Source organism: Arachis ipaensis, chromosome B01 (assembly GCF_000816755.2).
Source record: "Arachis ipaensis cultivar K30076 chromosome B01, Araip1.1, whole genome shotgun sequence".
Lineage (NCBI taxonomy): Eukaryota > Viridiplantae > Streptophyta > Magnoliopsida > Fabales > Fabaceae > Arachis > Arachis ipaensis.
Genome location: NC_029785.2, coordinates 7,222,536 through 7,236,836, shown reverse-complemented (window position 1 = coordinate 7,236,836; position 14,301 = coordinate 7,222,536). Strand labels below are relative to the sequence as shown.

The 14,301-nt window shown below is 37.4% G+C and overlaps 1 protein-coding gene and 1 long non-coding RNA gene across 2 annotated transcripts in view; one reads left to right on the top strand and one right to left on the bottom strand.

The window, feature by feature from the left end:
* On the bottom strand, positions 336-2,815 carry LOC110269223. The gene is made up of 3 exons (XR_002358264.1): positions 2,702-2,815; positions 2,556-2,610; positions 336-511 (listed from the first exon to the last, which is right to left on the bottom strand). It is a non-coding gene; the product is annotated as an uncharacterized LOC110269223 (long non-coding RNA).
* The window catches only part of LOC107616397 (chaperone protein ClpC, chloroplastic-like), a 1,945-nt gene continuing 1,419 nt past the window's right edge, over positions 13,776-14,301 (top strand). Inside the window, exon 1 of the mRNA XM_016318361.2 lies at positions 13,776-14,141. Within this exon, the coding sequence (XP_016173847.1) occupies positions 13,895-14,141 (247 nt within the window). The 5' untranslated portion in view covers positions 13,776-13,894. The remainder of the gene's footprint in view (positions 14,142-14,301) is intronic.

Genomic DNA, 14,301 nt, shown 5'->3' with positions numbered 1-14,301 from the left:
GTGCTACGACTTCTAAAATTAAAATACATACATATAATACCAGAAAGAATATAATAAACTAGGAGCCTTGAAAAATGGGTAAGACAAAATCGCGAAATGAAAAGCGCAACGCTCCGAAAACGGAATAACTTGCGTGTGACGAAAACTATAACTATCAAACATAAGATAATACAAGTAGGAATAGAGAGAGCCAAAGATACAAAATAACAAGCTCCTAACTCAGCTCGCAAAGTCAAAGCTGGCCAGAGAATATTTACACATATATACATATCCACACACACACACACACACACACACACACACACACACACATATATATATATATATATCCAAAACCCAAATGTACAAAAACAAAATCCTGCCTCTCCATAAACCTCTAAGAGGATAAAAAAATAAGTTATGCGGAGAGAAAGTTAAGTGCATATATATGCATCTCTATATAACAAAATAACCCAGAAACCACTTCGCTTCAGGAGTCCAGATGCCTAACGAGACGCCTCTCGACCTGCATCTGAAAAACAACAACATAGTATGGGGTGAGAATCAGAGGTTCTCAGTATGGTAAAGGTGCCACACACATAATATATAAGGTCTTGAGAATGTCAGAGGCAATTCTAGAACATCGTTACTCAGATCAGAGAGCTTAAAGTATTAAACAGGAGCCATAAAAGGTGGTTTTCTAAGAGTATCTAAGCCTAACTTAACTTAGTCTTAAATCTAAGTCCCATACTGCCATTCCTCCATACTTCCATCTCCGTCAGCATATCACAGACAAATAAACAGATAAAGGCAAGCAAAAGAAGGTTACAAATACTGCAGGTAACAAATATACATTTAACATGGCAAGTACACTTAAGGACAACCAGTTAATGCACAAACAAATAATTTAAGTAGTATGCATATGATGCATGCCTGTCCTATGGCTGATGAAGCTCATCTGTCGGTTATCCAGCCAACCCGAAAAGTCCGAAAACCTTAGACTGTCCCTCGATGTGCATCCCCAAGAGTCTATGCATAGATTTTTCTCAAATAATCAATATTGCTTAATGGGGGTTAACATTCTCGAGAATTTATAAGTGCCCGGTCATCCTTACATCGTAGGATCAACAGAGTATCGAGTTTTCAACTTGGTAAACGTGGTTACAAACCACGGTACTTTACCCAGGGAATCTCATATCTCAGATTATTTAATCATTCAAGCCAAGTATTATACATGATCATTTGTTTGATTATCAAGCCAAGTATCATACATGATTATCCATAACATTTCATAATCAATTCTTCACTTTTCAACTTTACTTCATCTCCAGGTTATCCCCACTTCTTGGCTTCATCTGATTGTCAGGTTTAATACAATTTTTAACGACTAAAGGAATGAAAATAGAGGTTTAAGAGTTTGAAATAAGGCTTAAAACTCCAAAAATCAAGTTTGCTGAAACAGGGGCCACGCGCACGCATGGCTCACACGTACGCATGGGAGTGTAAAGGTGCAACTCGCGCGCGCGTACCCCTTATCATGCGTACGCGTAGGTGAAAACTTCATGTCACGCGTGCGCGTCGGTCACGCGTACGCATGGACATGCTTGTTAGCTCCTTACGCGTACGCATGGGATTAGTCGCGTACACATCGCCAAAAATCCATGCTACGCGTACGCGTGGACATGCGTTCTTCAAAAAAAAAAAAAGGAATCAACCAGAGAGCTGCACAATCAGGGACTGAAACATGCATAATTACATATTCTTCACCGAAATTTTTGACGGGCATAACTCAATCATTTTAAATTGTTTTTCTTCCGTTCTTCGAACGGCATAAACTTCACGTACCCAATTTTTACTTTAAAATAAGTTGGAAACAAATTGAGGGACTGAAAGCCAAGTTATAATCCGTCGAAGTTCGGCCCAAAAACCAACTTTTGCAAACTCTTTAAACCTCATGTTCATTTAAAGTTTTCCATTCCATTCAATATTAAACCTGTCAATACCAACACAATTACCAGCAACAACCCTCAACAAAACTCTACACCATTCCATTATCCACCATTCAATAACACTAGACAATTTCATTTCTCAACAATTCCATCATGCTTTCATTCAACATTCTTGTAAACATATAATCAATAACTCAACCTTATTTCTTTCTAACATCAATATAAATAACAATCTCCACCACATAATCAAATCACCAATTATCCAATAAGCACTAACCAAATATGTTCATCAACAAATTACTAAACATTCATTATACACCTGCATTCCAACTTATTCTATGGTCATCTAGCCTACGTTTTCACAAAACATTATATATTAAATGCAAGAAATCTAAACTATACCTTGACCAATTCCCACGTAACTATCAAGGCAATTTAATTAAAAACAAGACAGCCCCTCAAAAGCTCAATAAACTCTAGGCTCAACTTCCTCCAAATTCCAATATTTACAATTTCAAGCTCCAATTATTTATTCACAACCCAATACACATTTATAACACATATATACCCAATTTAATACCAAAGCTCAAATTTAGTGAAATTAAAATAGAATTATGGTATCCTTACCTTATCCAAACTTCACATAAGCAAGAGTGAACGTTTTTCTCAAGCTAATTGGATCCTAAAATATCAAAGAGTAAAGAAATTTAATATCTCCACTTAATTTTTCAAAATTGGGGGAAGAAGTGGCTGAGAGAAATAAAGTGAGTTACCTATAAAATTGTTCCGATAAAAATATAGAGCTCAACGCGGTGGACGCGTGGCCGAAAACGGTGTGGCGATCGGAACTCGGACGGAGGAGCTACGGCGAATTAAATTTTACCGTAAGGGTTTCGACATTTCTTTTCTCTCCCTAGAGCTTTCAGCAAGCCTTGCTGAAATAAGGAGGAAGAAGAGCCTTTGGCTCATTTAAGTGTCGGGCCTGTTGGGCCCACGGGTCCGGTTTGGGTCTGGTTCAACTGGTCCAGTCCGTTTGGTCCAATCTTGGGCCGATTTCTTCGAAATTAGTGTCAAAATTTTTATTTCGATGAGCTCTAACCTAATTTAATATAATATTCGCATTTCTAATCTTCTTTATTAAAAACTGATTTAAAAAAATATGAGTATTTAAATAAATCTTCTTTTGCGGGAATTTTGCGAATCCCTGTGGAACAAGTACTTCAATCCCTGCCCCGTCCCTATTTATTCGCGGGGCAAGTCCCTGTTCCCGTGGAGATTTTGTAGATTTTCATTAATCTTTTTATCGCGGATAATCTCCACAGGTATCTGCGAATGCGGATTTTTTTTACCATCCCTAATCACATATCATCTATTCAATTATAAATGTGAATTAAGTTTTATATTATTTATAAAATTTAATTATATTTTCTATAAAATTTGATTATAAATGTAAATATATAATCATTTTATATTCTACTATATATGGTTAGTAGTTGATCATCAAGAATATAATCTATTATATTCCTCTACTAATTAATTCTCCACTACCACATTCATTCAGGTGACCATCAAGTTGACACAATACATTTGCTTTTAGCATTGCTTCTGGGTTCAGATCGCATGGTGACTCGTTTAATCGAGAATCAAGGTGCCGACGTGAATAAAATTCGAGCTCAGGCAAGCCATATTGCATCATATGCATACCACACTTAAATCATAGTGTTAATTACAATTTATCTAGAATAAATGTTCAATTAGTCCTCCTAAAATTTTATTTTTGAATCAAATTAGTCTTTGAAATATGAAGTTAATTTCTATAAACGTTTTCGCTTTGAGTTGTAGATGGACAATACGACGCTATTTTGGTGGTATTCACTAAAAAAAAAAATGTCTGTCACGTTAGTACTTAATTGTTCACACTAGCACTCTCTTAACGAATTTCTTTGTAGGAACAACATGACTCAAAAAAAGTTTGGGTACCAATTTAGTGTAAAAAAGTTTTTGAAAACCAGCCTTTGTAATTCACGTGTGTGCACTTTGGCATGAATTTATCAAAATTTTAGGATGTTAAAGTGTCATAATTAAAAATTAGGGAAACAACTTGCATATGATCAAAAGTTCCGGGAAGAACTAGTTTGGTCCGGTTAAATAAGTTGGAAGTTTCAAATCTCGCCTTATGTATGCAGTAATTCATTGGTTAGTAATTAATAAGTTTTTAAATAGAGCTATGATTCGTAGTTAATTATTCTTTAATCTGTTGGGATAAAAAATACCGTGGAAGGAAAAAAAAGACTTCGGACAATATAGTGCATTATTTTGATTTTTTAGTAAAACAACAATTAGAAAATTTCAAAAAAAGTTTGATTTGCACATTTTAAAAAAAGTTTAGGCGAGTCAATTTGTACGTTTTAAAAACTTATGGGATAAAATGAACATCATCTAAGTTGAAAAATGAAGAGTGCAAATGGTGAAACTGAAATTTGACTTTATGATTTATTTGAGCAGGTAATTAGACTAGTGGAAGGCCAAGTTAAAGAAATATTTGTTGCCCCTCCAACTATTGATGAAGGTTCTCCAAAGAATTATAATGAGATGGCATCTTCTGTTGTGGCTCAACACAAAGGTCTCAATCAAAGAATCAACCTTGATAAGAATTCTAAAACGTCCATCCTTGACATTTATGGAACTGATCTCACAAAATTGGCACGAGAGGTAAAATATATAATTATATACACACACAGATATATGAGTAGGGTTTCGTTTACATCTATTTTGTTGACTTATATCATCGAATAACTTCTTATACTCAATGAATTTCATTAATCAAACCGTTGAATCCAAATATTTATAGATCAATCTAGTAAAATTTTATAGAAATTAAAATTGATTTGACATGACATCATCATAACGCTTTATTTTTAAGTACAACTAAATACAATTATTGGATTACAAATCCACTTATGTCCGATTATTTTTTTTAGATTTTGTAAACTTTGTTATCAAGATGAGGGCAAATCACCATAATAAGTCAAGGAGGAAAAAAATTTACACAAATCCGTCAAATCAGAATCTGGTTCAAGAATCCACCAAAGCATGTTTCTATATAATTTGAAACAGTGCAATTCGAACTCAAAATGCATATAATTCGAATAATGTATATTCGAACTATGTTCACATGCACACACCCATGTAATTCAAATTCACTTTATTCGAATTACACACTAATAGTAATTCGAATCAGGATGATTCGAATTACTCCCCAACACGCAATTCCAAGTAATTCGAAACTGCTTGATTCGAATTAGATAGTGTATAGTTCGAATTAGGCCAGTTTGAGTTATAAAGGGACAGACGTGTATAAATATGTTGTGAACGTGATTGACCTCACTAGAGTGAAAAAAGTGGCTAGTGAGGATAGTTTCGTAGTACTCGTTCATCACAGAGGATCGATTAAGAGGAAAACACGGTCTGATGTGAAGTTCACCGACAAGGATCCTCTCAGTATATTTATGAGGCCTACGACGAGCTATGATGACCTGGTTACTTCTGTGCTACGGAAACTTGGTCTGGAAGGCGTCAAACGGGTTAAAAAGTTTTTCTATTGGATTCCGATCTCGGTGCTACAAGAAATCGTGAAGTATGATTGTTTCACGATCGGGAGTGATAAGGACTTGTAGGTCATGTTTCATTGTCGTCGGCAGTTTCCCGAAGTTAGGACACCTGAACTGTTGGCGAAGTTGGTTGATGCCGTATCCAGCTCTGGGGGTTCGAACCGGAATACCCACACCGTAGGCACGGTTGCGGATTTTAGCTCCAGACCTGTTGGTGCATGTTCGTCCGCCCCTGTGCATGAACCTCCGGTCGAGCCCCCTTCGTTCACTGTTGATCTCAACTGTAGTGGAAACGGGGATGTTGGAATAGGGAATATTGTCTCGACCTCTTTACAGTGTGTTGCACAGCCTGCCCTGGGCGATGCATTGCTGGCCGATTTAGATGATGACGATGTGGAGCCGGATATCATTGCTGACGACAGCGGCGATGATATCGGAGCGAGTGGGCTAGCTGGGTGGGAGCTGGTTCTAGCTCTGGCACACAACAGTACCCTTCACACTTTTCAGCTTTAGACTTGGATGCCATGAGACAGGAGGGGGTTCCTGGGGAGCCTGCTGGATTTGGTGCTAGAGATACCGAAGGGTCTTCAGGTCTGACAGAGTTTCAGGTTGGCCAACAGTTTCAGGATAAAGATAAGGCTGTGTTAAGTGTTAAGACGTACAGCATCCGACGCGGGGTACAGTACAAGGTGGTGGAGTCTGACTATTGTCGGTATGTTGGAAAGTGTTCTGAATTTGGGAATGGGTGCACATGGTTGATTAGGCTTAGTCTCCGACAGCGTAAGGGCACTTGGGAGGTCAAACGGTACAACGGACCACATACTTGTCTCGCGACATCCATATCAAGCGACCACAGGAGTCTGGATTATCATGTCATCTCGGCGTTCATCATGCCAATGGTGAGAGCTGATGCATCCGTCAGCATCAAGGTGCTCTTGAATGCGACGGCAGCACACTTTGGGTTCAGGCCGACGTACAGGAGGGTTTGGTTGGCGAAGCAAAAGGCCGTTGCCCACATCTATGGTGACTAGGATGAGTCGTACAACGAGCTCCCTAGGTGGGTGTTAGGAGTTCAGCTGACGATGCCTGGTACTGTTGCAGTACTTAGGACTAGCCCAGTTCGAGTTAGGGGCGAGCTAGACGACTCACAAGCATACTTTCACCAACTGTTCTAGACGTTTCCCCCGTGTATTGAGGCATTCCGTCATTGCAAGCCGTTGGTGAGTATCGATGGCACACATCTTTATGGGAAGTATGGGGGTACGTTGCTCGTCGCGATAGCACAGGACGGTAACTCCAACATTCTGCCTATTGCATTTGCACTGGTTGAGGGTGAGAATGCTGAGTCTTGGTCCTTCTTTCTGTCCCATCTTCGTCAGCACGTGACCCCGCAACGAGGTCTGCTGGTTATACCAGACAGGCACAACAAAGTAATCATCGAGCGGCCCTGATCTAAGTCCACCGTCACCCTGGGCCGAACCATCTCCCACACCGGAGACCAAGATGGCTTCCAAGATGTCCTCCACCAGGCCCGCCCTGATCACCACCGTTGTCATCGTCACCATGACCAGCCTGGTCATCCACTCCAGCACGCCCCCTGCGTCGGCCTCCACCCCTAGCCGCTGCGTCATCCTCCTCCATGGCCTGGTCGAGCCACCTCCACTCACGTTGGCTCCGTCGTGTCCCCACATGCGCTCTCCGCTCAACCCGACGCCTATCCGGAACGTCGTCAACACGGTCCATGTCAGGCACTCGTCCGGCACCCCTCTGCGTAGCCTCGACAGGAATAGGCACGGCCCTGGGATCCCCAAGGTACATATCTGGTGACAGGAATCTCTTACCATGCTGACCCCACCACTCCAAGAACTCGTGTGACGGACCTGGGTCTGCGACAACATCAAACCGGAGAACGTGGTCCGCACGGCTCTCCCAATGAAGATGCCAGAACTGCAAACTGTATGGGAGCCACCGATCTCCACCTCTGACATCCTTCCACAACAAGAAGTCGATGTTCAGCGCCGGCTGGGGGCGGGACTGTACTCCGCCGAACTGCGGTAGGACCCGATCAATCTGATGCCACTCGATGACGAAGAAATATATCAATGCCGTGACAGACCGCCATAACGCCATGTGACGTGGCTCCAATACCTTCGGATGCACAACCTGGAGGACCTCGAGGGAGTTATACGGCATCCAAATAAACTCCAAATACATATCAACAACGTTAGACCATATTGTGATGCGAAGCATGAAAGGTTATTTAATTAAAGGTAAGCGGTCAGTATACTCACATCCGTAGCCTGTAAAAGGTCTATCCTCAGCCTCCACATCTGCACCTGAGGTCCCTTCTCGCTAGCGGAAGGATTGTGACCTGCCCACCTGCAACTCAGATTGTTGTTATAACGTAAGAAAAGTTTGACAAAATAGTATTACAAAACTGTATAAACATTATAAGCAGATATTGTTTTAAAATTATTTAAGCCGAAATAGAGAAGTCCGACAACAGTACCTCGAGGCCAATGGCCAGCTGAACGCATCATACTCAGCAGGTCTAAACCCCGGAAAGCGCCAAAAGATCCAGGATTGAAGCAACTGTAACGGGCCAGCTAACTTGACCACATGTCTGTTTGCCACTCGGCACATGCACCTATACAACCACGCTAGTGCTGCCGACCCCTAGCTATAGGAACCCATCTCCTCAAGCCTGGCCACGTAGGGTAGCCACCTAATGTGAATACGGTTGCCGGACTTGTCTGCAAATAGCTGAGTGCCCAAAAGCATCATGATATACGCACGAGCATGGCGCCTGACTGTCTCCTCGTCGGCGCCGTTGGGGCACTCTTCAAAAGTCTTATGGAACCATGTGCAGTTCACTGCAAACTTCTGAATTTGGTTCGCAGGAGGTAACACATCTAGCAACTCCTGGAACCACACCCAAGCTGAACAGCCACCCTGTATGTATATCTGGAAGTCCGTCAAGCAACCACTGACATAACGTCCATCCACGGACAACCCCAACTGGTAGGACACATCCTGTAGTGTGATCGTGCACTCACCAAACGGCATGTGGAAGGTGTGCGTCTCCGAACGCCACCGCTCTACGAAAGCACTGACAAGGGGCTCATCCAATTTGAACCATCTATCGTTCAGTCTCGCAAGATGGTATAAGCCGGCCATCTGCAAGTACGGAACGTACCTCTCGTCGAGTCGCATGCCCTGCTGCCGCCGCATGCTCGAGATACATCGCTGAGGCTGCGCATACCATGGACCGCATAGTTAAACACAATTAAAAAACCGCTAAAAGAAACGACTAACAACATAAATCAGTGATAAAGACCAGTTGCAGATACCACTAACATAAACAAGTAACAAAAACCGCATGTAAAACCACTAACAAAACCGCTAATAAAACCACTAACATAAACCACTAATAAAACCTCTAAAATAAACCACTTGTAAAACCACTAGCATAAACCACTTGCAAAATCACTAGCATAAACCACTAACATAAACCACTTTCGAAACCACTAACAAAACCGCTAACATAAACCGGCAACAAAACCACAAACAAAACCACTAAAATAAACCACTAACAAAACCACTAACAATACCACAAACAAAACCACTAACATGAACCACTAACATAAACCACTAACATAAACCACAAACAAAACCACTAACATAAACCACAAAAGTTAACCACATTCAAAATCACTAACATAAACCACATGCCAAACCACTAATAATACCACATGCAAAACCACTAACGTAAACCACTAACATAAACCGCCAACAAACACGCAAACAAAACCACTGAAATAAACCACATGCAATACCGCCAACATAAACCACATGCAGAACCACAAAAATAAACCATTAAAAAAAAACCGTAACTACTAACCTCGTCGTTGATGACCCCGTCTATATGAGCCACTCCATCCAAACGATATAGTCTAACTGGATCATCCCCCATCCGCTAAGTATCCTGGTCGAGCCTTTGTCGGAGCGAATCTGGGTCGTTTTCTCTGGGATTTGGTGGGGTCTGAGAGTGGAGAAGTGATTCGAATGAGGTGGGTTCGAACTCCTTTTATAGCCGAATCCAGTGTAATTCGAAACAGCCCAATTCGAATTACTACTAGATGCAAAAAAGGAGTAATTCGAATCAGCTAGATTCGAATTATGTAAGGTTTCGTCCAACAACGTAATTCGAATCACCTCGATTCGAATTATAGTATGCACGCGTGTTAAAGTAATTCGAACCACCTTGTTTCGAATTACATGTAATCCTAGTTCGATACATGCTGATTCAAACTATATGATTTTGTTCATTGGTGGATTCATGAAGCAGTTTTTCAATTGGCTGATTTGCGTAAAATTTAGTTCTCCTTGACTTATCTGACTGTTTTGCCCCAGGATAAAAATTTCTAACAAAATAAATATGGATAACATCAAGTTAATGTTCATACCATATCATATATCTTTATCTAGAATGAATATTCATGTCATGGACAATAATATAAACAAAAAGGTGAAATCTTTATTATTATTATTATTCAGTACATGTAAGTTGAATGATTTTCGTTAATTATGAATTGAATCTCCCTTTTCTTTCTTATTATTATTTCTTGACGATTCAAATATAGATACCTTTGATATTATTTGTTAAAAATTTTTAAAGTTGCTTAATTCTAAAATTATCCATGTTAAATCATTAACAAAAAAAATACTTAAATACGAAAGTATACCTAAATTCATAAGCTTGATTGAAAAAGTTTGGTTTTTCAATTTTTCTCAACCAAAGTCTTCTGTATCCATAATAGGATTGAATCACAACTTTTTTAATAGAAAGAGTTATGGAGGTGGCTTTGGTATATTGGGGACCAAAACCCAAAAGTCACTATTTATATTTGAAACCCAAATAAAATAGTATCTCTTATTTTATTCTCATTTAATTCCAAAAAAAAATAATGACTTATTCAATTCAACATTTATAACAATAAATTAGACCACCATTATATAAGTCATATAGAGTGTGAATACACGCTCTAACTATGTGAAACGATTCTGGCGTTCCTTTCCTTCTCCTTCTCCTTCTTCTCCTTTTTATACGTGTTTCTCCTTCTTCTTTGCATTCTTCCTTCTTTGCATTCCTCCTCCTTCTTCTTTGGGTTCCTTCTTCTTCTTCGCATGTTTTCTATCTAGTAATTTTGCATCATTATACGTTTCTTTTTTTTGTTTGTTTGATTTTTTCTTATTTTTATTCTTGTTAAGAGAGTAAATGAGAAGGTAAAATAAGAAGAAAAAAAAAGAAGAAGAAGAAGAAGGAGAAGGAGTTTTGAATTATTATTAAGTAATTTTGGTGCATTCTAGATTTAAATAAGATGAACTTTTGGTTTGTGCTTGTTTGAATTGAGTTTGTTTGTATGTCGTCATCATTAAGTAATTTCGGTGCATTCTAGATTTAAATAATGTGCACTTTTGGTCTGAACTTGTTTTGAATTGAGTTTGTTTGTATGTCATCATTATTAAGTAATTGTGATGCATTGTGGAGTTAAATAAGGTGTACTTGTAGTTTGAACTTGTTTTAAACTGAGTTTATTTGTGTGTCGTCATCATTAAGGAATTTTGGTGCATTATGGATTTAAACTATTATACATATAAAAAGAAAACAACGATGATAACAACAACAATAATGAAAGAGAAAAATGAGAAAAATGAGAAGGAGAAAAAAAAGAAAAAACAGCAGCAACAACTTATTCTTCAAATGTGTTAACAAGCCATCCCAATCTTTAGGACAAACGGAGGCAAAAAACACTGAAAACTTATAAGCACGACACCAAAAATAATTCTATATTACACCAAATTATGTTTCAAAATACACTGAAACTACCATTAAACGTAACATAAATAGATTCATCGAAAAAACAATTCAAAACTCCAACATTCTATTCAAATTCAAACCTTTAACTATGAACACTGATTTTTACAAAGAAAAATAAAATTATTCAACTCGTAGATAAGACAACTACACCAGCATCAACTACTAACGTACTACGTTATCGAGGTTCGAACTAACCCTCATCCACTTGATTTATTTGAAAATAATAATCCAATTTGTCCTGATTCAACTGACAGTGTGAACTTACATCATTCATTGTTTTCGAAAACGAAATCTTTGTTCAAACTTGATTTCACAGCTTGATTTAAAAAAATTTTGATCGAAATCTTCAAATCAGATCAAAGAGCATTGATCGTGAACGAAGAGAACATAGAGGACAAAGAGAACGTAAAAAACATAGAGAAAAATTTGAAAAGAAAAGAATGAAATCCGTATATAAAAGGCAACTATATAGTCGCGTGTTAAGTCAAATGGTTGTTAGAGATAGTGACGTGTGGAGATGAATTAAGTGGAGGAAAGAGCAATTGGAACGTGTGATTAAGATAATTTGTAGATTAACGAAGAACAACCCTTGTCTTGTTGGAGAACCTGGAGTTGGCAAAACAGCAATCATAGAGGGCCTTGCTCACAGGATTTTGAGTGGCTCTGTTCCTCAAAAACTCAGAGGAAAGAAGGTCATACTCATGCTTTTTACACCTAACAAATTTTGATTTTGACAAAATAGATTTTAATATTTATTTTTGACAAAATAAACTCCTAAATATCAGTTAAAATTTGACAAAATGGTCTAAATTCTAGAGCGATGGGATAACAATTAGCCTATTTTGTCAAACGGAAACTAATATTAGAGATTCATTATGTAAAAAACAAATATTAGATCTATTTTATCATAATCAAAATTTTTTAAATGTCAAAATAACTATTTACCCTTAATTAGTGCTTTCAGTGACTTAAGAAAAAGAGAATTCAACTTGGCATATTTTTCATGAGCAGGTAATCAAATTGGACGTTGCTAATTTTTTGTATGTTACACAAAGTCAAGGAGATTTTGAGAATATCATTAAGCGTATAATTAAGGAAGTTGGGCAAAGTGGGGATGTGCTACTTTTTGTGAAAGAGGTTCAAAACATTTTTGAAACATCATCTTCGGCCCAAAATTTTGCATACCATTTGGGACATGCCCTTGAAAGAGGTGTTATTCAGGTACTCTTCTATTTTCCCTCATGTCATATGCCTGCTATTTTGGTATTTCACTCAAACTTTATTTGATCATTTATTTTAAGAATTTAATTTTGATATTTTATTAGTATAAAACGTAAAATAATTTTATATGCATATTTAATTATGTATCGTCAGAAAAAATAATTATTTTTTATTGACCACATAAATATTCATACAAAATAATAAAATAATTAAATAATTGTATAAAAGATTAGTGCATTAAAATTAAATTTTTATTTTAATAAATAGGATTTCATTTTGCTCTCATTAAGCATCATTTAATAAAGTTTAATTTGTATATATATAGTGCATTTTTGCTACAACAGTGAATGAGCATAGGAAGCACATAGAGAATGATGCAACGATGAATAGACTATTTCAACAAATTAAAGTGTTTGAGCCATCTGTTGAGGAAACCATACAAATTCTAAAAGGTCTTCGTAGAATATATGAGTCTCATCATAAACTCCAATACACAGATGAAGCCCTTGCTGCTGCTGCAAACTTGTCTCAACAATATATAAGGTAATTTTTTAAATTGTAGATTATTATTATTATTATTATTATTATTATTATTATTATTATTATTAATAAATAGATCAAAATTTTAAAAATTAAAATTATTTAGTTTAAAAATAATTATATATAAATAATTCGAAAGAACTATTTTAAAATTTTTTGGAAGTGTTTTGAGATTTTTTAAATTTTTTGAAAATTTATTTGTACTTTATCTTACGGATTGATTTGTTTATATTGCACACATAGATAATGGACACATATGCAAGTTAACTTCTACTTCAGCCGTCACTATTAGGATACAGAGGATACAGTATTATTTAATAAAAATAAACGTTGCAAACTGTTTTATAAATTTTAATTTTTGCGGGACTAAAGTGTTCTATTTTTAAAATTTTTGTGGACTGATTTGAGTTTATTATTGTTATAACAATATATGTAAGTGATCGGTTTCTTCCGGACAAGGCAATTGACTTGATTGATGAAGCTGGATCTCATGTCCAACTTTGTCACGCAAAGGTAAATTAAAATGCATGTTGGTACTAAATAAATACATACATATATAATTCCTAGCTATATGCATTGCTATTAAGTTGAGAATTAATTAAGTTGAATCCTTTGAACAAAGACAGGAAAAGAATAGGCAAAAAGTAGTGACAAAATGTGACATCCAACATGTAGTGTCATGTTGGAGTGGAGTCCCATTGAAGGAAGTATCAATGGAGGAAGGAGAAAATCTTCTCAACTTGGAACACACTCTTCACAAATATGTTGTTGGTCAGAATGAAGCAATAAACTCCGTTTGCCGCGCCATTCGCCGCGCCAGAGTTGGCCTTAGAAACTCGAAAAGTCCCATAGCCAGCTTCATCTTCACTGGCCCTTCTGGTGTTGGTAAGACTGAAATAGCAAAAGCACTTGCTGCTCATTGTTTTGGCTCTCAAGATGCCTTGCTTAGGTTTGATATGAGTAAGTACTTCAATTTCATTTCATTCATGTATACAATATACATGCCTCATATTCTACCTTAAACCTTGTGTCATTTACCAACTACTGAAAATGTATTTGGTTTGCGTTTTTGTTTTTTGCTTTGTGTAATTATTCTGTTAGTCCTTATTATTTTACTAAA